Source organism: Tamandua tetradactyla, chromosome 1 (assembly GCF_023851605.1).
Source record: "Tamandua tetradactyla isolate mTamTet1 chromosome 1, mTamTet1.pri, whole genome shotgun sequence".
Taxonomy (NCBI): domain Eukaryota; kingdom Metazoa; phylum Chordata; class Mammalia; order Pilosa; family Myrmecophagidae; genus Tamandua; species Tamandua tetradactyla.
This window is the reverse complement of record NC_135327.1, coordinates 65,328,702-65,350,849: the sequence shown is the minus strand read 5'-3', so window position 1 is coordinate 65,350,849 and position 22,148 is coordinate 65,328,702. Positions and strand designations below refer to the sequence as shown.

General features: G+C 45.1%; 1 protein-coding gene across 1 annotated transcript; it reads right to left on the bottom strand.

The window, feature by feature from the left end:
- Positions 1 to 3,271: 3,271 nt before the first annotated feature.
- On the bottom strand, positions 3,272 to 16,785 carry YKT6 (YKT6 vesicular SNARE protein). Its single transcript, XM_077118094.1, has 7 exons — positions 16,234 to 16,785; positions 13,822 to 13,904; positions 11,827 to 11,927; positions 10,409 to 10,513; positions 10,025 to 10,090; positions 7,350 to 7,451; positions 3,272 to 6,120 (listed from the first exon to the last, which is right to left on the bottom strand). Exons 1-7 carry the CDS (start codon positions 16,335 to 16,337, stop codon positions 6,085 to 6,087), a joined length of 597 nt encoding a protein of 198 aa, XP_076974209.1. The 5' UTR covers positions 16,338 to 16,785; the 3' UTR covers positions 3,272 to 6,084.
- Between the last annotated feature and the right edge of the window lie 5,363 nt (positions 16,786 to 22,148).

The following is a 22,148-nucleotide window of genomic DNA, read 5'->3' as shown; positions in this document are numbered from 1 at the left end:
TTTGACTAGTGCATTTCCTAATTTAACTTATATGGACAGTTTAGTTGAACACCATAAATACATGGAACCTTGAATAGGGGCATGAGATTTTGTTGGCTTGTACAGGCTAGTGTGATACCCTGATAAATCTCAGACTAATTTGAACAGTGAATGAAAAAGTATTTGCAAAGTCCCCTTGGAGGAATGGGGAGAAAGAGGGAAAAATTCAACTTCCCCATTTGGAGAATTCCTGATAACCTCACAAGCAGGGAAGGGGGGCAACAAAATCAATAGGCTGATCCCTCAATGTTGGGGGCTTGTTCCTATGAAACTTATCCCCACAAAGAATAGGCTAAGCCTACTTAAAATTAGGCTTAAGAGTCATCCCCAGAGAACCTCTTTTGTGGCTCAGAAACGGCATCTCTCGACTAACATGGCAAGCAAACTCACTGCCTTCCCCCTCTCTACATGGGACATGATTCCCAGGGGTATAAACCTCCCTGGCAACATGGGACAGAAATCCTAAAATGAGCTGGGATTCAGCATGAAGGGATTGAGAAAACCTTTTCAACCGAAAGGGGGAAGAGAGAAATGAGACAAAATGAAGTCAGGGGCTGAGAGATTTCAGAGTCGAGAGGTTATCATGGAATTTATTCTTACATGTTATATAGATATCCCCTTTTTAGTTTATGATGTATTAGAGTGGCTAGAGGGAAGTACCTGAAACTGTAGAGTTGTGTTCCAGTAGCCATGTTTCATGAAGATGATTGTATAATGACACAGCTTTCACAATGACTGTGTGACTGTGAAAACCTTGGGTCTGATGATCCTTTTATCTATGGTTTGGACAGGTGAGTAAAAAATAAGGATTGAGAAAAAATAAATAATAGAGGGAACAAAGGTTAAAAAAAAAAAAAAGAATTAAATCATGGGGTCAATTATTGAAGCCCACCACGTGTCAGTTTTGCCAACTCCCAGGAAGGTGGGCAGGAAATGAAGTGGTATTCAGGGAGGAATGAATTGCCCTTGTGTTGATGAGAAATATGGTGGGCTTCAACCTGTAGTCTACTCCTTGCCCCCATCATCACCAACCCCAGGAAATGAATGGTAACCAAGGGCACTGGAAAATTACTTCCTCAGAGGGAGTCAATATTCCTCTCAAGTGAGGGAGAGTTAAGAACACTCTTTTCCCTTTCTTGGGCCCAGTGGCTTTTTCTTTGCAATGATGGTATGTGTCCCCATCAATGATCTGCCCCCTTAAGGGCTTGTCCTGAGCTCAAGTTTTCTGGCTTTTCTCATTTTTTAGTTGTGAGGCCATGAATCTGCATTGTTTATTTTCTATTTTCCTAGAGATACTGCCTTCATGATATTGGGCTAGAGTTTGAAGTTATCTCCACATTTTGCCAGCTGGCATTATTTGTTTTGCATTGTGTTACAAAACTCTGGTTTAAGACTTACAAAGATGTGGTCAGGGCAGAGGCTGTGTGATGATTTAGTTCTAATCCTGAGTGTTCCTTCCAGGTAGTTTCTAATCAGTGTTAATAACTTAAATTTCATGTTTTTGTTGTCTGTAGTTTTGAATGCATGACCAATCTCTAAGAATTCTTCCCTTAAATTCTCTCTCTCCAATAGGATTCAGGAGTGGTCTCAGATCCTTTAAGGTCCTCTAGGATGGTGATCCATTTAGATTTTTCAAACCATAGGCTAGTGTCTCACAAATAACGGAAGAAGCTGATAGAAATCAGTGAATCCTGGAGAATAAACTCCTAAGGCAATTATAAATTGCTCGATACATTTTTCTCTCTCCTTCTGGGGGCTAGACAAGTCCTTAGCAATGGCACAGAGTTCAAACTGAGCCCAAGACTTGAGTTATTTCTTTAGTTGGCTTAGGTTAGGAAAGGATAACCAAACCAGCCTGGGTCTCCTCGAAATGAGGGGGTCCAGATAATTTGGAAGTGGGAACTGGGAAATGGGAGGCCATCTGGGGAAAGGAAGGTAAAAAGTGGTTATCAAGAGTGGTTTCAGAAAATGAAGAAGGATTAAAAGGAGCTTCAGGAATTGAGTTTTTGAAATACACTATTAAAGGATTTAAATAGTCTGAATAAGGTTTGAATTAGTAAGTTGTTTTTCAGCTTCCTCATGCCAAGCAAAATAAGCAGACTAATGTGAATTTGAAAGCTTAGAGTGCTTTCAAGGTATCCCTTGAATATCTAAGGTATCCCTAAGGTTAACTAGTTTGGGAATATCCCCAAAGTCCCAAAGAAGTCAGTGAAGTTCAAGAGCATCTGTAGTAAAATGATGCCACGAGTACGAAAGTGGAGAGAATTAAGGCCATAATGGCAATATGGGCGGCAGAAGTTCAGGAGGAGGGACTGCAGTGACTGAGAAGCCTCTATTTTCTCTCTATTCATGCCTCACAACGAAGCCTGGGACTCTAACCCAGTTTCAGAATTATATTAAAAAACTTAAGTCTGTCCTCACCACATGTTACAGAGGACTTCTGCCTGGAATCCTGGATCAGGAGTTGGTATCCACCACCACTTACTCAAATGAACAAGCAGACTGGGGACAAAGGTCTCAATGAACACTGAGAAGTCTGGTTGTTGCACTTGAGCATCCAGTGGCAGTACCAACCAGGAGCCGAGTCACAGCACCAGAGAAACTGTCAAAAGAAAAGCAATGGACCATAGTTAAAGTCGCACAGACGTGATTAAAACTGCAATCAACACTGAGGTAGCTAGTTTTCCTACACTGTATAGGAGGGAAGAGAAATGGGAACCCGGAAAATTACTAAAGTGGTCCAGGGTTGCTCTGGAAGAGAAAAAGAAAACTGGAAAATTGCTGATGGGGGTCTGAAAAAGGTCAGGGGGTCTGACAATAGGCTTATGGCAGGGGATCAGGTAATTGTACAGTCTCTGAGTGTAGTATATTCTGTGGTTTAGAAAGTACTTGTTCCTACTAGGTAAGAGCTCAGGATGGGTTCAGGGGTCCACCAAGAGACACACCTAGCATTGGGGGAAGTCCACATTAAAGTTTGTATGAGTAGCTGGCCAAACAGTCCTTTGCATGATGCACAGCCTTCAGTGGTCCCAAGCCCAGGCTAGACGCAGCCCTAGGGCCAGCCTGCATGGGAGCTGCCATTCAACAAGCTACAAAGTCTGCATAGACATTCTGAAGGGGTTCTGCTCTTGAACTGACCAACCAGGAGGGCCTGGTAAGAGTGAGGACCTTTTCTTTCCTCCCACATTCCCTGCCAAGCCACCTCAGTAATTTCTAAACTCAACCCAGCCAGCCTTGGCACACTGCCTCCCCCTAAGGTGGGCCCAGGCCCGAGTAGCCTGCATTTGGACAAGTGATGGGAAGGTCCTGGGGGCCAGTGGTAATTAGGACTTCAGGGGTGCCAAGGTCCTGAGTCAGCTGTGAGGAGCAGGGCTGCAGTAGGGTCTCTGACCAGGTGGAGCTCTCGCTGCAGCTGGCTGTTACAGGAACCACTTAGGTTTCCTGGTTGTACCTATAACCAGAATTCAGTGGCAACAAATTCTTGCTACCATGGCGCTCTCTTGCCTGGTTAAGAATGAAAGAAAAAAGCTGGCTCCTGACAGGAATGTCTAAGGGAAAGGAGGTTAAAACATTAGTGTCACAGATGGGAATGGCCCCTAAAGGTACAGGGTGCCTCCCTTCTGCAGAGGTAGAGTATTAAGGACCCAAATCATGGCCACTCTTTCCTCCCCAAAGGACAGGGCTCAGGGGAGGAAAGCCAAATAAAGCCACAGGACCAATTTTAGAATTTCAAAAGACAACTTTATCCAGACAGAAACCACTCAAACAGAACATAAGAGAAAATTACGCAGCAGTTATTAAAACGTGTTTTGCCGAATGATTTATCATCAGCACACAAGAGGCAACAGCATGTACGGAGAGGCCTCTGTCACCTAGACTTGACCCAGCTGGAGCCTCTTTGTCAGGACCAACCCTAACACCCTGGGGCTGTCCTGCAGGCTTGTCTGCATGGTCAAGGGGGCTGACACTCAAGCCAACTGCCACACAGAAGAGAATCAGATGTGGGCAAAGATCTCACTCCCTCTTATCCTAAATTTACAACCCCCACAATGTCCTCCAGAGGGGGCAGGGAGGTGGAAAGGCAAAGTCAGAAACTGCCCAATGTTCCTCTCTCCTTCCTGTTCCAGGCCCAGTTAAAAGTCAGATGTGAAGAAAGAATCCACCCAGGGCCTACCACAAAACCCAACACCCCTTTTCAGGCATTAGGACCACTGGTAAACAGGGCTTATGTTGCCTCCCAGGGATGTGTGTCCAGATGCTGTGAGGAGAGGCAGAAGGCAACTAACCCCAGTCCTGGCTGAGGGTGGCACGTGGCAGTAGGAAGTCACATGGGTGGGCTGCTTTTAGGTGTAGTAGACAGAGGTCCTTTGGCCAGGACAGTGGCAGGTCTAACGAGGACATGAAGGCCCTCAACCCATGTCTCTGATCCCATCCTGCCGTGTGACCCTGGTCCACAGGAGCAAGTTCAGGGCTGCCGAGCACTTCCTGTGGGGTACCTTGGGACCTCCTAGAGCAGGGCAAGAACCAGCAGGGCAAGGGAGGGGAAGCACGAGGGAAGGGCTCACAAGGACAAGGCCAACTGGTTCAAACTTTGGCCAGATGACACCATCCCAACTCCAGTGGGGAAAGGATCCTGAGGTTACATCTTGAGCACATCTTCAGAAAGCACATCAGGGCCTAAATAGACAGCTTGGAACAGGGAGGCAGGACCCAAAGAGCCTAAGGGTTTGGACAGGCTAAGTACCCCACAGAGTCCCCTCAGCCCTGGCTGTTTTCTGTGTCCATTTTCTATACAGGGCCTCAGCATAAGGGCTGACCTACTACTGAGGTTGGGGCTGGGAGGGTACCAGTCAGACAAGGGCAAAAACAGTTTCCCAGTCCAGGGTAGGCAGACAAACCCCTTAGTCTCCATCCTGCAAACTGTGCAGCAACTCTACCAGAAAGGGCCCATACCCAGCCCTTTGACAGGCTGGTGCCGGCCATAGCTTAGAGGCCAGGTGACACCTTCCTTAGGTCCAGGCAGCACTGGCCAGGGAAGACAGGGAGAGGCCCTTTCACCTTTTAGGATACATAGGCCCCAGGCATTGCCAAAATTGTCATGTCTCCTACCTAGATGGGCAGAAAAACTTTCAGTGCAAATAAAAACCAATTTTAAGAGATGATAGGATATGCTGTTTTGATCCAGATGTTCAAAGTAAAATCAAATTACAACTCAAGGCAGATGCCACACCAGGCAGCTCAAAGTGCACTTGTGTTTGGATTTCCCCTGAAGAAGTCGACTTCCAGCTGACCATTTACAACACGGAAATTGGTTCCTTTCCTGGGCCTAATACCCACCCTGCAGGTTGGGATGGCCACTGCCACGTACTCTAGTGAGTTTCTCAGGTCCTCCCTAGCACCTCTTACTGAAGTCATCTTTGTGGTACTTGATAGAAAAGTTACCTATGGAGCAGGCAGCCACCACCGTGCTTCCACAGGGCATCATTACTGGACCCCCAATGGCCCAGGAGAGGCTTTACATCTTGAAGCTTGGCCCCTTCCCAGCCCTGCAGATCCACGGTCATCAGGGAAGACCCTCCTGCTCTCTGGAGTAATTTTCTAGTGTTAATATAATTAAAGTACAAATAAAACTTAAAGACGTAACTGAGGATAAAGAACTGATTCTGAACTTCCTGGGGAGGAGAGGCTCTGTAGAAGTCAGGGCCCAGCAACCCCTTCCCAGGGAGTCAGCTGAGACTTGAGCCTTCAGCATCTACAGGAGTCACTGAGAATTTATGGTTTCACTTGGTCCCAAAACACACCTTTGGGGCCTCAAATTAGCTTTCCAAAAATTACAACTAGATGTATGAATTTCAACATGCCTCCATCCCCCAGAACTCTTCCAACCACCCCCAAGTTTCTCCTGGGAACTTCAAAATAAAAAGAGGAAAAGTCTGTCCCCACTCTGGTCCTGCTCTGTGATGTTCTCTCCAGCGATTTACAGCTCTCGATGGAGTAATGGATGGGGTGATGGGCGTCTCCATGCAGGGTCCTTGCTGGCCGGCCTCACATGACTGCACAACAGGAGTTTTGTTTTCGGGCCTTGAAGGAAACAAAGAAGAACTGAGAAGAGAGGACTGGGGAGGACCTAATGGCTCTAGGTTGCCACACCGGGGGCCCCAAGTTCCAAACACCACATCCATACTACTGAGCTGAAGAAAGAAAGAAGAACTAGGAAGCAGGAAGGAGAAAAAGAGAATCACCTCTAGGGTCCTCAATACCTCAGGTACATGCTATCACCTGATGAAGGACATGGGGAGCCAATGTTTTCAATGTTGGTCTTGGATCATCTTTTTTTTTTTCCCATACTCCATTAATATCAACAAATGAGTAAAATCCCTACTGTTAAGCAGGGACAAGCCAAGAAGCAATCATGCAAATTGAACTGAGTGAATATTCTAATAAAACACCTCTGTTTTCCAGGAACACTACCTGGCCACCCTTTGGTGGTTTCTTTGGAGGCTCTCACCAGTGCTTGTGTTTTACTAGAGGACAGACTTCAGGAGAACAGGCAGCTCCCCACATATACTCCCCAACTTTGGGCTCCTGGAGAACCACTGTCATCACCTTCTCATTTCCTGGTCACAAACAATCCCCCTAACCCCACCTGGCCATCTCCCTCCAATGCACACACAGGAGAGCAAAGTGAGCACATGGACCAGGTATATCTACCTCTACCACTCTGCAAACAATGGGCCAACAATGTTGTTTCTTTGGAGGGAGGCATGGAAGAGAGAAACAGTCTGTCAGCATCAACCATACTTGTCAATGAAATGCTGTTAAAGGGAAATTAAGTAGAGGCTGAAGTACTGGCATCCTAAGCACTTATCCTTAACTACTCAGCAAAAAGCAGAAGAAGAGGGCAAACCTCCAGGAGTCAGAACATGAACCACCTTCTGCCTTCCTGGTGTGTGTGTGTTTGTGTATGTCTTATCAGAAATCAGTGAAACCCAGTACCAGGGAGGAATGTGGAGGCAATAGTGCGGTGAGGCTGTTTAGAGGCCACTATAGTAAAGACTTCTCTTGCATCTGCTCCACATGGTGCCTAGCAAACCTGCCGTGATTCACACCCTCCTGGTACCTGGTGCTAATGACCCTAGGCCTGGTGCACTTTCTGATACTCTCACTACACAAGCAGTTAAATGCAAATCCACCCCTAGTAAACATTCCAAGAAATAGTTGTTCTTAGTGGAGTGTGCCAGAAGAGACAAGCCTGACACTATTGTTCAAAGGAAGGGGCTCCTAGTCGAAGCCAGGGGCTGGGTACTCACAGTTTTATAGAAGGCTTTGGATTGTATTCCCAATACTTCTGATTTGGACACCAAGTCATCTAGCTTCTCACCTCGTTCTAACAAAGATTCCATGGTGTTGTGCTAGACAAAAGAAAAAAAGAGAAAGAAACTCTGCTCAATTCAGTAAGTGACAATGCCAGAAGCCCTGGGGGAAGCCCAGTCCCTAGAAAGCATGTTCACATAGAGGTGCCCACATCGCTTCAGCATATCCCATGACTAGGCCCAGGAATATAGGCACCATCCAAGATGGGGGTGGGGGGTGGGGGGTGGGGTTGATTGGGTGAGGGAGGTATATGTGTGAGCCTGGCTAGCGTAGCTGTGAAATCAAAGAGGGTTCTAACTGGGACAGAGGGCACTTCCCCAAAAAGAAATTTTCCAAAGTGCAGGCTAAGATAACAACTGCTTTTAGACTACTATATATGTGGGTGTTGTGGATTGAGAGAGCAGATGTGGCACTACATGGTAAACCTCTGCAAGTATAGAAGGCTCCCGAGCACTTATGACAAGGCCAGTCCAATGATATATGCTTTAAGAGGAAATACATACCAGGCTTTGAAGAGTCAATACAAGAAAAAGGATGTTAACGTACCTCACTGATAACTTTTTACACTGATCACGTTAGAATAATATCCAGATATACTGGGCTAGGCAAAATATATTATTAAAATTAATTTGAACTATTTCCCCTTTCTTGTTTTTTAATGTGGCACCTAGAAAATTTTAAATGACATACATGACTCAATGAATTCCTAATGGACACCACAGTGGCAGAACACTTTCCAGAGTCTCTAAAGAGGAATTATCTTCTAAGTGCCATTATACGAATCTCTTCTAACTCTAGAAAATGTAACCATACAAAGCAGTGTTTTGTGTGAAGGAAGAGGGACCCCCGAGAAGAACCCCTGGCCCTGCTGCCAGTGTCGCAATCCGCCAGCCTGCTCACTTCTAACCCCCAGACTGTCCACTGCCAGAGCCTCTGTGGGGCAAGGTTGATTATAGATGGTAAACTCACTTGCAAAGGCACCAAATAATGAAGAATCTGCAAAAACATACTGTATTCCACCCACAGTTGAGTGATTTAGATTTTTAACTTAAAAGTGAACTAGATTAAAACATGGGAGGGATGAGAGGCCCAGATGCCAAGAAGCCAGGTCTTACCTTTACAGCTAGAATGGGGCCTGGGTGAATAGTGCCTGTCTGCTCTCCACAGTGGAGAGAGAAGGGAAAAAAAGGGTTGGGGTTGGGTGGATGTTTCACCAGGTTCAGATTCTAACACAGCAGAAGGGAGAAAGAGGGTTGTGGTTAGAAAACATATAGAAATACCACCTCTGGGTTAAGGAAGTCAAGACAAGAAAGAGAGATAGCTGAAGACCCGCATGTCTAACTTTTATTCCAAAGCCAAGCGAGTAAAAGCACAGTTCAAGAAACCTATGTTTAAAGCACCTGGGGTACTTTTCTGGGTCCTATCCTAGACCAAGGAGCCCAATCTCAAGAGATGATGATACATGCTCAAGTGTAGCCAGAGTGCTGACAAGATCATTTTATATTTGGAGTGAGATTTTTCTGGGCAGCTTAGGGCTTTATATTCACTCATTTATGTATCTGTGAATTATAGAAAAATGGTTTAAGCTAGACGTGGTATTAGGGAGCAAGACATAAATGTAAAGAAGATGAGGCCCTTGGTCTTCTGGGTCTCACATGCCAATTAGGAGACCTGTAAACAAGGCATCACAATACCAAGACATTTTAAAGGGATGGATGTAGCCTATAAGCGGCAAGAACCTGATAGGTCTGAGATGGGGCAATCATGTGAAAGCCTGGAGCGAAGGCTGTCAGAGGGGATGCGGCTCAGACCTGAGGCTGTATAAGGGAGTTTGCTTGTACCCTGAAGCTAATGCAAGAGCTAGTGAAGGATTTTAAACAAAAAAGTGACAGGATCAATGGCGAATGGATCTAGTGGAGAGGCTGAGCCATGGGTAGGTTGGAGGTGGGCAGAGTTCAGGGTTCGGGGCCTAAAACAGAGGTGAAACTCTGGATGGCTGCCTATGTGCCAAATATAGTGCAGAGTATTAAAAAAAAAAAATTAAGCAGAAGTTGTGAATTAGGACATTTCAGATAAAGACACAGGGCTCCAGCTTTTCTTCTAAGCCCAGTGTGTCTGATAACCCTGGGCCCATATTCTCAGAAGCACAGCTGCTCATCTGGACAGTGCAAGCATGCTTCAGTCAGTCAAACTGCTACCCATATGCTGTGCTCAGAGAGGGGTCTGCCTGCTCTTGGCAGGTGCCCAAGTCTGTAAACCAGGCCTCACAAAGGCACTAGAAGTGGGAATGCTATCTGATGGAGAGAAACACCCTGCCCCTAGTCACTGCGTAGACAGGATGTGGCTACAGAGAGGGCAGAATCGAGGGAAACACGGGCATCGACTAGGTCCAGTAGAAAAATGGGTGACATTAACCAACACAGGGAGAATACAGGAAGAGGAACTAATTTGGGTAGTACAAGTTCAGCTTTGATGACCCTTGATGAACGCAGACAGAAAGGTAAAAAGTACTCTGACTGCCATTAAAACAAATCTCAACTCTGTGCATGTTTTGGGCCCAAGCCCCTTAGGCTCTCTGTTTTCCAATGTGCTCCACCACCTTCTTGCTTACCAGAATGATTTTGGTCTCGTCTAGTTCAGCCTGCACTTTAGACATGGGGTCAGCTTCTCGGGGGTTCTAGGAAGGAGCCAAAAAACAGGAACAAAGTCAGCACTGAAGAGAACTAGGAATGGAAGCACACTACAGAGGAAGCTGGACAAATGCTTCACATGTTAAAAACCACAGTCTATTTACTCAAATGAAAGAGAAACAGAAAGCTTGCCTAGAAACTTGGGTTCTGAGATCCTAAAGCAGACTCTATGCCTTCTTCAAACAGAAGGCTCAGAAGCTGTAAGGGGCCAGTCATCCAGAGCTACAACTACTAAGAAGTGGGACTTATTCAGCCACACGGTCTGGACCATATTATCTTCTCTTCATAATGTCTTTCAATCCTACCTGGTATTTACTCAGGTAGTCATCCAGGGCTGAATAACAGATTGTGGTAGGGGATCCGACTGGCCAGTCTATCCTGTCGACCTGCTTGGAGAATTCATCCAGTACCTGCAAGACAAAGGAACCTCGCCAATGCTCCCACTTTGTGCTTAGCAGATCCCATGGCACAGGGCTTGAATCCTGGGCGTCTTACTCTGAAGGAGGTCCCCAGGGCTCCCAGAGCCTAGGGAGAAGTGAAGATGTATCTATCCACAAGAGAGAAATCTAAACTAGAGATCCCTGTTACCAAAAATGTTTTATCATTAACACATTTCTGAGTATTCTGGAAATTAAAAATTTCCAGAAAAACTATGCCCAGCTTGAGATGAACCTCACTTGATGAATAAAAATTTATTAGAACTTCAAACTACAGGTTTCCATCACTTTATTAAGCTTTTTCTTACATTTCCAAGTAAAAAGGGTACTGGCCCTAATTTTCCAAAGTAACTCTTTCCCCCACCAAAAAAAAAAAATTCCAGACCCTTTGGAATTCGAGCCATCACTAGATCTCATGTTTTTATGTATATTAGTACTTTGGGGGATAAGACAAAGTCTCTGTCCTCAAGGAGTTTATAATGAAGAAATTAAACGTTTAGGTACTAAGCTCTGTGGGGTGAATGGCATCTGGACGAGAGCCACAGTAATTTTAAGAGGCAACGTGGAAAAAGTGAGACCTGAGATGGGTCAGACAGAGGACATCTGGGGTTGGGGAAGCTTCTGGAGTAGGGGCACACAGTGGAGGGTCCCAGCCTGTGCAGGAAAGGCCTGAATGAGAGGAGGTGTATCACCATGGGAGATCATGGAGGCTGGTGTGATTTAGAAAGCAATAAAAAACCAGGGTGGAATTGTGGATCATGACTTGGAAACTGGGAGAGAACAGAATTTTGGGTGTGGAGGCAGGAGATGGGCTGGGACAGAGACCAGCTAGCTGGAAGAGTAACCAGGTGTGAGGTGACAGAATTTTGGGTGGCAGCCATGACAATACTAGGAAGAGGTGTAGCTAAAGGTCCCTTTTCAAAAAAAGAGATGCTGTGACTCAGTGGCAGTCAGAGGTGAGAGGAGAGAGGAAAAATCAAAGGTGGCTCTGAGGATTCCTGTCTGGAAAAACATAGTAGGAGGGAAGAAATTAGTACTGTGGGGACTTGGAAAAGGCTGTCAAATTTTTTCTTGGTTTAGGGCAGAAATAAAAGCTGACACCATCCTGATTTTGGACATAAAGAATCTGGTGACGAATAATCACTACCCAGAGTTGGTAACAAAAGAGTGATTCTATCCTAATGACTTTGGCACTGTGGTCTCCCCCTCCCCTGCAACCCAGCCCCACAGTCCACAATGGCCCCCACGAGGCCATCCAAATCCAATCCAGACATCCACAAACTCACCTTCTCCAGCAAGGAAAATGCCACCCGGGAAGGGTATTCACCATCAGCAATTACCACACCTGCAAGGCCATCATTTCTGACATAGACGTGGCACAGATATTCTAAACAAACAAGAGGTCAGAAACAGGAGGGTGATAGGAGGGCTTTTGGCTTTTTTAAGCCATTTCAAAAATGAATCAAAGCTCACCACCCTGGACTCCTGCCCCTGGGTTATTGATAGAAGTCATCATATGATCAAAAGGGGCAGTTTGTACAAGGGCTTCTGCAGCAAAATATATTCACAGTCCATGGGATTATTAATTTCCATCCCTTTGAAAAGCGTCAGAGACAACACGGCTAAGCGTATCTCCAAGGTAGAAGAGACATAAGAATTACAGTTTACTCGTAAGAACCTTCTAGTCCTTCAGAATCTCACCTCGCAGATACCAATGATGAATGAGAAAACAAATAGAGGAGAGGGAGAGATTTCTGAATCTTCTAAATCAGAGAAGGATAGTGATAAGAAAAGGAACAAGGAGGATGATGGAGATTATCATCATCACTCTCCAGGATTTATTTATATTCCCAAATAAGATTCAAACTTGGGGTTCAGATAAAATGCACATACTCCACAAAAACTGGGTCAGCATCTGAGGAAACTTCTTCAAGTACAAAGTTAGAAAGGGAATAGGGAGAACTGAGAGAGATTATTTACACATTCATGATGCCATTTCCTTTCTGTAATGTAAACAGTATAGGGTTTCCTCACGGAATATATAGATCTGACATTACTTCGTGTTGCAACTTGTACATATATTCTCAATACAGTCACTCTACATCACAGGGACCAAGCTAAGCACAGCTGTGTGTGAGAGGTCTTTGTGTCTACTTTATATCCTTCCTATAGTGTCTGTAAAACATACAACTCTAAAATAAATGCCAAAAAAATTCTTCCAGGAAATTGAAATTTAAGAGAGGAAGAAATAATGGTCAAGTAGAAAAATAATCAGGTTTTTAAATTCTTGGTCAAAAAATCTAAGAAGCACAGAATGCAGTATCACCTCAACAATGTTAGCTGGAAATCCCTTTGTGAAGGGTCTGAAGCTGGGGAAGGGGAAGGGAAGGATACAACATGAAGGCTGTACCTGCTCCAAGAGACCTCATCTTAAGTGAGTTTAAACTTTGGGGGCAATTTTTATCCTGGAAGCTCAGATGTGAGCAGTGGGCACAGAACGCTGCTTAATTAGAAGGAAAAGGAGGAAGAAAGATGGAAACACCCTGCGTCCATCAACCAATGAATGGTATATACACATGGTCGAATATTATTCAGCATTGGAAAGGGATGAAGTTCTGATATATGCAACATATGGGTGAACACTGAAGACATCATGTTGAATGAAATAAGCCAGACACAAAAGGACAAATACGGTATGATCTCAGCCCTATGAAATAATTAGTATAAGCAAACTCATAGTCAGAAACTATAATGCAGGTTACCAGGAGCTAGGGTAGGGGTAAGGGTAGGGGTAGGGAATGGGAAGTTAATGCTTAACTGGTACAGAATTTCCGTATATTTGAGTTGATGGAAAAATTTTGCTAATGAATGGTGGTGATGGTAGCACAACATTGTGAACATAATTAAGAGCACTGAATTATATATCTGAATGCAGTTAAAAGGGAAATTTTAGGTTATATGTTACCAGAATGAAAATTTAAAAAAAAACACAAAACAGGACTGCACAACACAAACAGGAACGCTAGTATAAATGACTATAGTTAATAGTTCAATTATACTAATATTCTTTCGTCAACTGTATCAAATGTACCATGCTAATGCAAAGCGTTAACAATGGAGAACTCTGTATTTTGTGCATGATTTTTCTGTAATCCTACCACTTTTCTAATTAAAAAAAGAAGAAAAGGAGGATACCTAACAGGACACTGAGGGAGCTGTGCACTGCTAGAGGTGGGGCAGCCTGGTCAGCCTGCCACTCAGAGGATGGCTGCACCTCTTACCTTGTTCTTTGACGGAAGCTCTGCTGCCTCTCGTGGAGCGCTCCACAATCAGTTGACTTGTAAAGGTCATGAACTCCTGAACACTAGGAAACACAGCACACATTACTTTCTTTCTGTCACCTTGTCCTCAACACAATAAAAAGTGACCTCTGAGCTTATATGCTAAGGAGACATTGTTTCTTGGTTTCATTCCTTTACCTCCTGACCTCATTAAGAAATAAGAAAAGCTCTGTAAATGAACACAAATCACCACCACCATTCAAACCACATTTGTTTGCTACCGAGACCAACAAAACAAACGACCTCCAGACTTTTGGGGAATTTTTCTATAAGCAATAGTCAATTTAACATTTTGAAAGTATTATTTGGGGCACAGTGGAGAAGCAGGAAACAGCTCAAGGCCCACTAATTTTCAAGAAGCAGGACAAATATAAACTAGTTGCACTGGAAAAACTGTGACAAAAATTGTTAAGTAGATACACAGCCAACTATGGTTGTAGCAGTAAGATGCAATAAGACTAACACAGGCAATGCCACCCACACATGTAGGAAATTTAGGGTCTGGCAGAGAACAGGGCCTTGAGTCTGCTGGGTTTCATCCACAGATGAGCCTGCCCAGCCTGTGCAGCACTCTGGAAGGAATAAAGGGATACAGTGTAGCCAAGACAAAGAAGTGAAAATGAAACAAGGTAGGCTGAGAGCATAAGAAGGTCTCTCATGGGTCCAACAGAGAGCTGGCTAGAATGGAGCCATCACAGATGATGATCCAGCCAGAAGGGGGCGGGGCACATCTGAACAGGGTTCTTAACCTGGAGTTGACAGCCAGGCCTCAGCAGATTTGTAACTTTGTGAAACTGCCTTGCCTAGCCTTACAAAAAAGTGAAGAACTCCATTGTGGAGCAGACTGCCAAGGTTGGGATCCCTGCTCTACCACTTATTAGGTGTGTGACATTGGGACAAGTTGCTGCACTGTGCCTCATGGATAAAATCAGAATTTGTTGTGAAGATTAAATAAATTAATACACGTAAAGCACTTAGTACAATGCCTGGCACTTACTACTATTATTCTGTGAGTGACATGATCAAAATAATGCCCTAGAGAAGAAGTCCCCAAAGGAAGACTTTGAACTAAAACTAAAAAGAGAGCTTAGAGGAGGATGGTAATTAGACACAGGAAGAGTTGTGGTAATGGTGAAAGCCTGCACATCGGGACCAGAAAAGCTGGGAAACCATTCCCAAGATTTTAAGATTAGGGTATAGCAATCATGGGGCTGGAAGGCTGAAAGTGAAAAGGCCTTAAAAGGAAAATAATGAGCTCAGTTGGAACACATGTTTACAGGTGCTAGCAGAGAGGCTAACTGTAGTTGTGTTAGTCGTCTCAAGCTGGTGTGGGTATCCCAAACCAGCAAGGTTAAAGTTCTACAATGAAATCTCAAAGAATCTTCAGGTTTGAGGGGCACAGAGAAAAAAAAAGAGAAAGAATGGAAAGAAGTATCAAGAAGATGGTAGCCAAAACGGATCAAAAAGTTTCAGCAAAATAATAAAACAGACAGCAAGACACTGGCAAAGCATTCTCATCAAGAACAGTTTCACATAAGCAGTAAAAATAGAATCCAAAAGGCAGACTCCACCAGACTTTGACCCAAGATAGTGACACTGTCGGGGTCCTTCTATTGTGCTGTGGCATCTTCCCACTCCTAAACATCTGTGATACTTTTAATATATACCTGCCTGCAATTACCCTCGGAACAATGTTTAAAAGTTTCTAAGCCCTACAGATTTAATGTATCCTTCCAAATCTTCAGGGCAGCACTCATCTGTACTACTAGTGGCAACTATAAAAAGTAAATAATTCAGGTTTGAGTATTGGTTGGTTGTGCTCTCTCTTCATCGCCCCGGTAATTCCAACCATAAAGTGAAGATACAATTGTATCTCTTCATTCACACAGTAAATCGTTAGAAGTCCCACTAGATAATAGAAATATGGCTTTCACTGTGAGGCACTCAAACTACCTGGATCAGAATCATTGGATTGGGTAGGAGTTGGTTTAAAAAAGAGATTTGGGAGCGTCAGCCCATTGGGTCAGAACATTTGGGTGCTAACTTTGGAAATGTACACTTTTTCAATCCCCTCATAATTTTTATACAACAGGAATTTGAAAAGCAATAAGTAGGGAATGGTGTTCTAAAACAACATAAGCTTTTTACAAGCAAAAGGAGGATGATTCCTCAGAGGCGTAGTCAGCAGACGGAGGATGAGGCCACCGCCTCTGGCGGTCCCTGAACCCCGATTTTTCCCCCCTTCCATTCCTGGTCCCACCCCTCCCCAAGCCCCGCCGCTGGGGCCACCCACTACTCGGAGACTCCCCTCCGCCGCCCAGACCTCGGGTCGCCCTCCCCGGCTCCGCTCACCTGGACCTCTGGAAGTAGCTGAAGGAGGACACGTCGTACGCGGCTTTGAGCAGCAGCGTCTTCACCTCGCCTTTGTAAAGGACGCTGAGGCTGTATAGCTTCATGGCGCCGGTGTCCTGGGTCGCCCGCCCGAAGAACCGGTTCGCAGTGAGCAGCTGAGCCGCCGCCCCTCCGGAACGCGGCCACCCGGCTTCCCCAGGCGCCGGCTGCTGACGGGTCAGACACCCTCTTACCCCTTCTACCTCGGGACCCAATTCCGCTTCCGCTTCCGGTAGGTGACCAAGGCGCAGACATGGAATTTTTTTTTTATGCCCTGGATGCAAAAGTAGAGGCCGGAGACACGCGGCGCGGGGCGGAGTTTGTGGAGCCTTCCGACGTGGTTCCGCCTCTCAGCCTCTCCACACCCGCTGGCAGTTGGCCACTGTGTGCTGGTGAGAGGATTGAAGTCGCTATGAGCCGTTCGGGGCTCTCGTTTGAGGAACGAACTGCGGGTGTATCTCCAGCTCTGTGTGGGAGCAAATCCCTGATAACTCCGGAAGCTGATTCGGCCCGTCGCGCGGCCTGCAGGCGGCCGCTGCTAAAAAACTGTGACGGCCTGCGTGGAAGCCACGACTTAGAGGCCATCCGCCGACCTCACAGAGGCATGGAATCTGCTGTTCCGAAAATGGGGCAGAAATTCAGTTCCACCAAGCAAGGAGCAGCTTGGTGCACATCGACTTGGAAATTATCCAGATTTTGCTTTGTCGGTAACTGAGGCCCATTTCTTTTTGAGTGACATCATATACTCAGAAGGAAATATATAAGACACATACATAGAAAAAAACCTTGGTCTTTGGAACCTTGACAATAAGGTTACAGGATTTCATGCCAGAAGTAATCAGACAATAAGATCTGAAATAATGGGAAGTAGGTCATATATTTAAAAGATCAGCCGCATCACTGATAACCTAAAATTCGGGTTTCTTACTTTCAGCACTATTGACATTTTGGGTCAGATGCTTCTGTATAGTGGGAGACTGCCCAGTGTGTGGTAACCAAACTCTCAGACCTTGAGCACACTACCTGTCAGTGGCAGCCAACAGCCCATTTTTGTGACATCCAAAAGTGTTTTCACATGTTACCTGGAGAGCAGTGGTTTAGAGAACCACTACTCTAAATACTCCTGTGGCTAGAGAAAAGTTCTCACCCCTTCCTCTTTGACTTAGCACCTCCCTCACCAACCCTCTTCCCTATGTGATGATTTGAAAATGTTATGTACCCCAGAAAAGCAATGCTCTTTTTAATCCAATCTTGTAGGTGCAGATTTATTGTGGGTAGGATCTTTTGATTAAGTTGTTTCCATGGAGATGAGGCCTACCCAATTATGGAGGAGACCTTTTGATTAGATTATTTTCATGGAAATGTGGCCCCACCAATTCAAGGTGGGTCTTAAATAGTTTACTGAAATTCTTAAAAGAGCTTGCATACAGCCAGAAGCCTAGACACAGACATTTGGAGAGCTGATAGAGAATGTCTCTGGAATCAGAAGCTGAAAGCAGTGCAACCTGGAGCAAAGGACCAGGAGATGCTGGCCATGATCCTTTACAGCTGACAGAGAAACCCTGAACATGATCAGCCTTTCCTGAGTGAAGGTATTCTCTTGATGTCTTAATTGGAAATTTTCATGGACTTAGAATTGCAAGGTTTTTTAAAAATATTTTTATTGAAAAATCCTCACACACAGTCCATTCTTGGTGTACAGTGACTCAGAATATCATCACATAGTTGTATATTCATCACCATGATTATCTTTAGAACATTTGCTTCATTCCAGAAAAAAAAAAAAAAGAGACTTATACATCCCTTACCCCTTACCCCTCCTGCTCATTGACCACCACTATTTCAATTTACCCTTTATCCCCCCTATTCTTCATTTTTTATCTTTATTTTTTATTCATTGTCCATATCCTGAATAAAAAGAGCATCGGACAAAAGGTTTTCAAGTCACATAGTCACATTGTAAAAGCTATATCGTTATACAATTGTCTTCAAGAATCAAGGCTACTGGAACACAGCTCAACAGTTTTAGGTACATCCCTCCAGCTACTCCAAAAAACCATAAACTAAAAAGGGGTATCTATAAAATATATAAAAATCTCCAGGATAACCTCTTGACTCTGTTTGAAATCTCTAAGCCACTGAAGATTTATTTTGTCTTATTTCTCTCTTCCCTCTTTTGGTCAAGAAGACTTTCTAAATCCCATGATGCTGGATCCCAGCTCATCCTGTGATTTCTGTCCCACTTTGCCAGGGAGATTTAGATGCCTAGGAGTCATGTCCCACATAGGAGAGAGGGCAGTGAATTCACCTAGCGAGCTGGCTTAGAGAGAGAGGCCACCTGTGAGCAACAAAAGAGTTTCTCTGAGGGGTGACTCAGGCATAATTATAAGTAGGCTTAGCTTCTCCTTTGTAGGAATATGATTCATAGGGGCAAACCCTAAGATTGAGGGCTCAGCCTATTGGTTTTATTGTCCCCACTGCTTGCAAGAATATCAGGAATTCCCCAAATGGGGAAGTTGAATATTTCCTCCTTTCTCCCCCATCCCCCAAGGGAACTTTGCAAATACTTCTTTATTCACTGCCCAAATTACTCTGGGATATATGGGGCATCACCCTAACCTGTATAAGCCAACAAAATCTCACACCCTGTTCAAGATTCCATATATTTATGGTGTTCAACTAGACTGACCATACAAGTTAAATTAAGAAATGTACTACCCAAAATATAAATTTTGTACCAAATAATCATCTCTTCTTTAGTTCTCACACAGAAGTTGAAGTTTTAAAATATGGATGATATCATCCTTTACCTTATATTCTGATTTACCTTAGTCCTTTACAGATAAGCTTCATTCATGTCTCTACACGTAGTCTGATCCCTTTTTCAACTTTTTCAACAATTCCTATATGTTGCAGTGCTGACTTTCATAGCTTCAGAGCATTAACTCTGATTCTTAGGTGTCACATAAATACCCGAAGTTTCTGGGAACTAACAGATTATATACAAGCAGCTCAGTATCTCAGAATTTAAAATTAACAATTACACTTCCTGAATATATGTGACTGCTGTAAGAGCTTGCAATCTAGGACCCTTTACAGTCAGCCTCAACTGGATAACCCATGCTCTCAACTTCAATTCACAGAGTTTGTACGTTATAGTTTCACCATATAAGTGAGGCATGATAAGATGTCTTTTTGTTTCTGCCATTTCGTTCAACACACAGTCCTTAGGTTTCATTCACCTAGTTGCATGACTCATAATTTCATTCCTTCTTGGGGCCTCTTAGTAGTCCACTGTATTATAGAACTGTAAGTTTTTAACTTAATAAATCCCCTTTGAAAAAGTCAATCCATTTCTAATATACTGCATTCTGGCGGCATTAGCAGACCAAAACACTTGGGTACCTTCAAGTGCAGAAGGTAGAAAAGGCTTTTCTGTTTTGGTACTTGTTGATTGAATCACATCCCATACAAAAACATGTTCAAGTCCTAACCCCTAGTCCTGTGGGTCTGAACCCATTTAAATAGGATCTTTGAATGTGCCCTATAAGGTAAGTCGGAGTGTGGATAGAACCCATTTCTAACTAGGACCTTTGAAGATGTCAGATAAGGTGCGACCAAACTGAATGAAGATGGGTCTTAATTCAGTATGGCTGAAACCCTTACAAGTACAAGAAATTGGATACAGAAGGAGAAGCTGGAGAAGGAGAGAGATCACCATATGACAGAGGCAGAGATACAAGCCAAGAAACCCCAAGGATTGCCAATAATGCTTCAAATTCTGAAAGAAATTATGGCCTGCAGATACCTTGTTTTGAACTTCTAGCCTCCAAAACTGTGAGACAATAATTTCCTGTTGTTTAAGCCAACTAGTGCTGGGTGTTTATCATAGCAGCCCTAGCAAACTAAGACATTACTAAATATAAGGAACAGCTATTGGCCAGTGCCAGGCACAGCCACACACAGATGTAAGTGAGCACACTCCAACAGACAGGGTGGCTGGGTGCTACCTGTCCAACACTAGCTGGCTGCACTGACACAGTTGCCCTTTTGGTGTCAGGTGAAAGCTAATTCTGAAGAAAACTGCTGGAGCCCCTTTTCCTTTGCCACTGAAAGTTGTACAAAAGGACAGAGGGGATGGTGCTTGGTCAGAGTAGATTTAAATATATTTCCCTCACATGTAGTATAGCTGTCCTGATGTTTCTCTTGTGCCAACAACTTTCCAAGTGCTACCTCATCTAATCCTCAAAAACAGAGAGGATGTTACGACTGTTACCAATTTACAGACATGGAAATTGAGATTCACGTTCAAGAAATGACTAGGAAAAGAGTGAGTTGGGATGTCAACACTGAAACCCTTAGCCAACTGCATTGTCTCTGACAGTTCAGTTGCACTCTTGGCAACTCTTCCCCTATTTCTCTGATCATGCTCAGTCTTCTCAGCTGGCTTTTCCTCCCTTCCTCCATGAAGCCTCTGCTCAGTCTACAGTGTTACCTAGGCAAACTGTGGAGAGCCGCCTCCCGGGTCAGGCCTAGTGGACGCGCTGCAGCCTGCTCTAGAGTTCCCCCCGCCCATCGAGTGAGCCAAGATGGCGCTCACATCCTGTTTCCGCGTATGACGTACGCGCCCACCAACCCTATCTTCCAATCACCTCTGTATACGTGGCACTAACCTATTGGGTTTGGGCACAGTATATAAGAAGTTACCCGGACAGGGTGGGTGGAGACGACCCATAGGGAGCCGTACCTGACGGCCGCATAGAGGTTGTTCCCCCGCGGGGTATCTTGTCCCGCGGAACCTGTAACAGAGAATGCAAGCTTAACTCCAGTAAAGGTCTGTGCTTACAACTGCTACGTGTCTTGGATCTGTGTTTCTCACCAGCGCGGATTTGTCTGCGTCTCTCTGTCTCTCCTCATTGTCTCACCCGCCGGCCGGGGGCTTGACGCTGAGCGAGAAGTCGCGGACAAGTGGTGGCCCGTACGGGGAACCTTCTTCTGCTGCCTCTCCCCGAGCTGGTGAGGACGTGCTTCTCGGGTTCACGGCGGACCCTCCGCGCCTGATCAACGTGAGAGGGTAAGTGCTTCCTATTACGTGAGAGTTAAGGGCTGTGGGCGTTCAGGTAGCCCCAGTGAGTCGGGAGAGCTCCCCGATTGGTTAAGGTCCAGTGCCGACTGCAAACATGGGGCAGTTCGGAAGTTTACCTTTGTTAGCTCCCTTAAAGACCCTTTTAGCGGACGGCTCCTGTGAAAGTGAGCCGCCAACTTGCAAGCCGCCAGAGTCAGACGCTAGTTCGGACGACTCTGACTCGGAGTCAGATAGTAATGACACCGAGGGTGCAGACGCGCCTCCGCTGATTGATTGGGAGAGGCCTCCTGCCCCGCCCGCGCCTACCGCTGCGCCCCTAGAGACGCGGCGCCTTCCGGTGGATGGTAGGCAAGGGCTCCCTCGAGTGGCAGCATCAGGTAATTCCGTCTGCCCTCCTTTGCGAGACCCGGAACCCCCTACAGGCTGGTCTAGGGAGGGGCAGTTACAGCTGTGCCCCCCGCCTGCGTACGCAGGCCCTCAGGGCCCCACAGAACCCTTCGTGGATTTTGTAGCCAAAATGCAAACTGCGGCTGAGAGAATTTTCTCAGATCCAGGAGTGGCAGAGACTGTAGTTAAACAAATGATATTTGAGCAGTGCAACAAGGAATGTAAAGTTATCCTAGCACAAAACAGAGGGAAAAGCTTGACAGAATGGGTTCGGCTCTGCAGAGATGCTGGTAGCCCGTTAACTAATGCAGGTCTAGCTGCCATGCTAGCCAGCTCCTTACAAGTAGCTGCAAAGAAATCCAAAGACCTAGGAACAAAGCCAAGAGGATGTTATCATTGTGGC

Bases quoted from the DNA above. Each gene is read 5' to 3' on its own strand.
- YKT6 (XM_077118094.1), bottom strand. From the start codon at position 16,337: ATGAAGCTATACAGCCTCAGCGTCCTTTACAAAGGCGAGGTGAAGACG. The intron at 10,514-11,826 runs GTGAGTTTGTGG...TTTGTCTTGCAG, and splicing joins CATTTTCCTTGCTGGAGAAG to GTACTGGATGAATTCTCCAA. The intron at 10,091-10,408 runs GTAGGATTGAAA...GCTCCTTCCTAG, and splicing joins ACTACCTGAGTAAATACCAG to AACCCCCGAGAAGCTGACCC.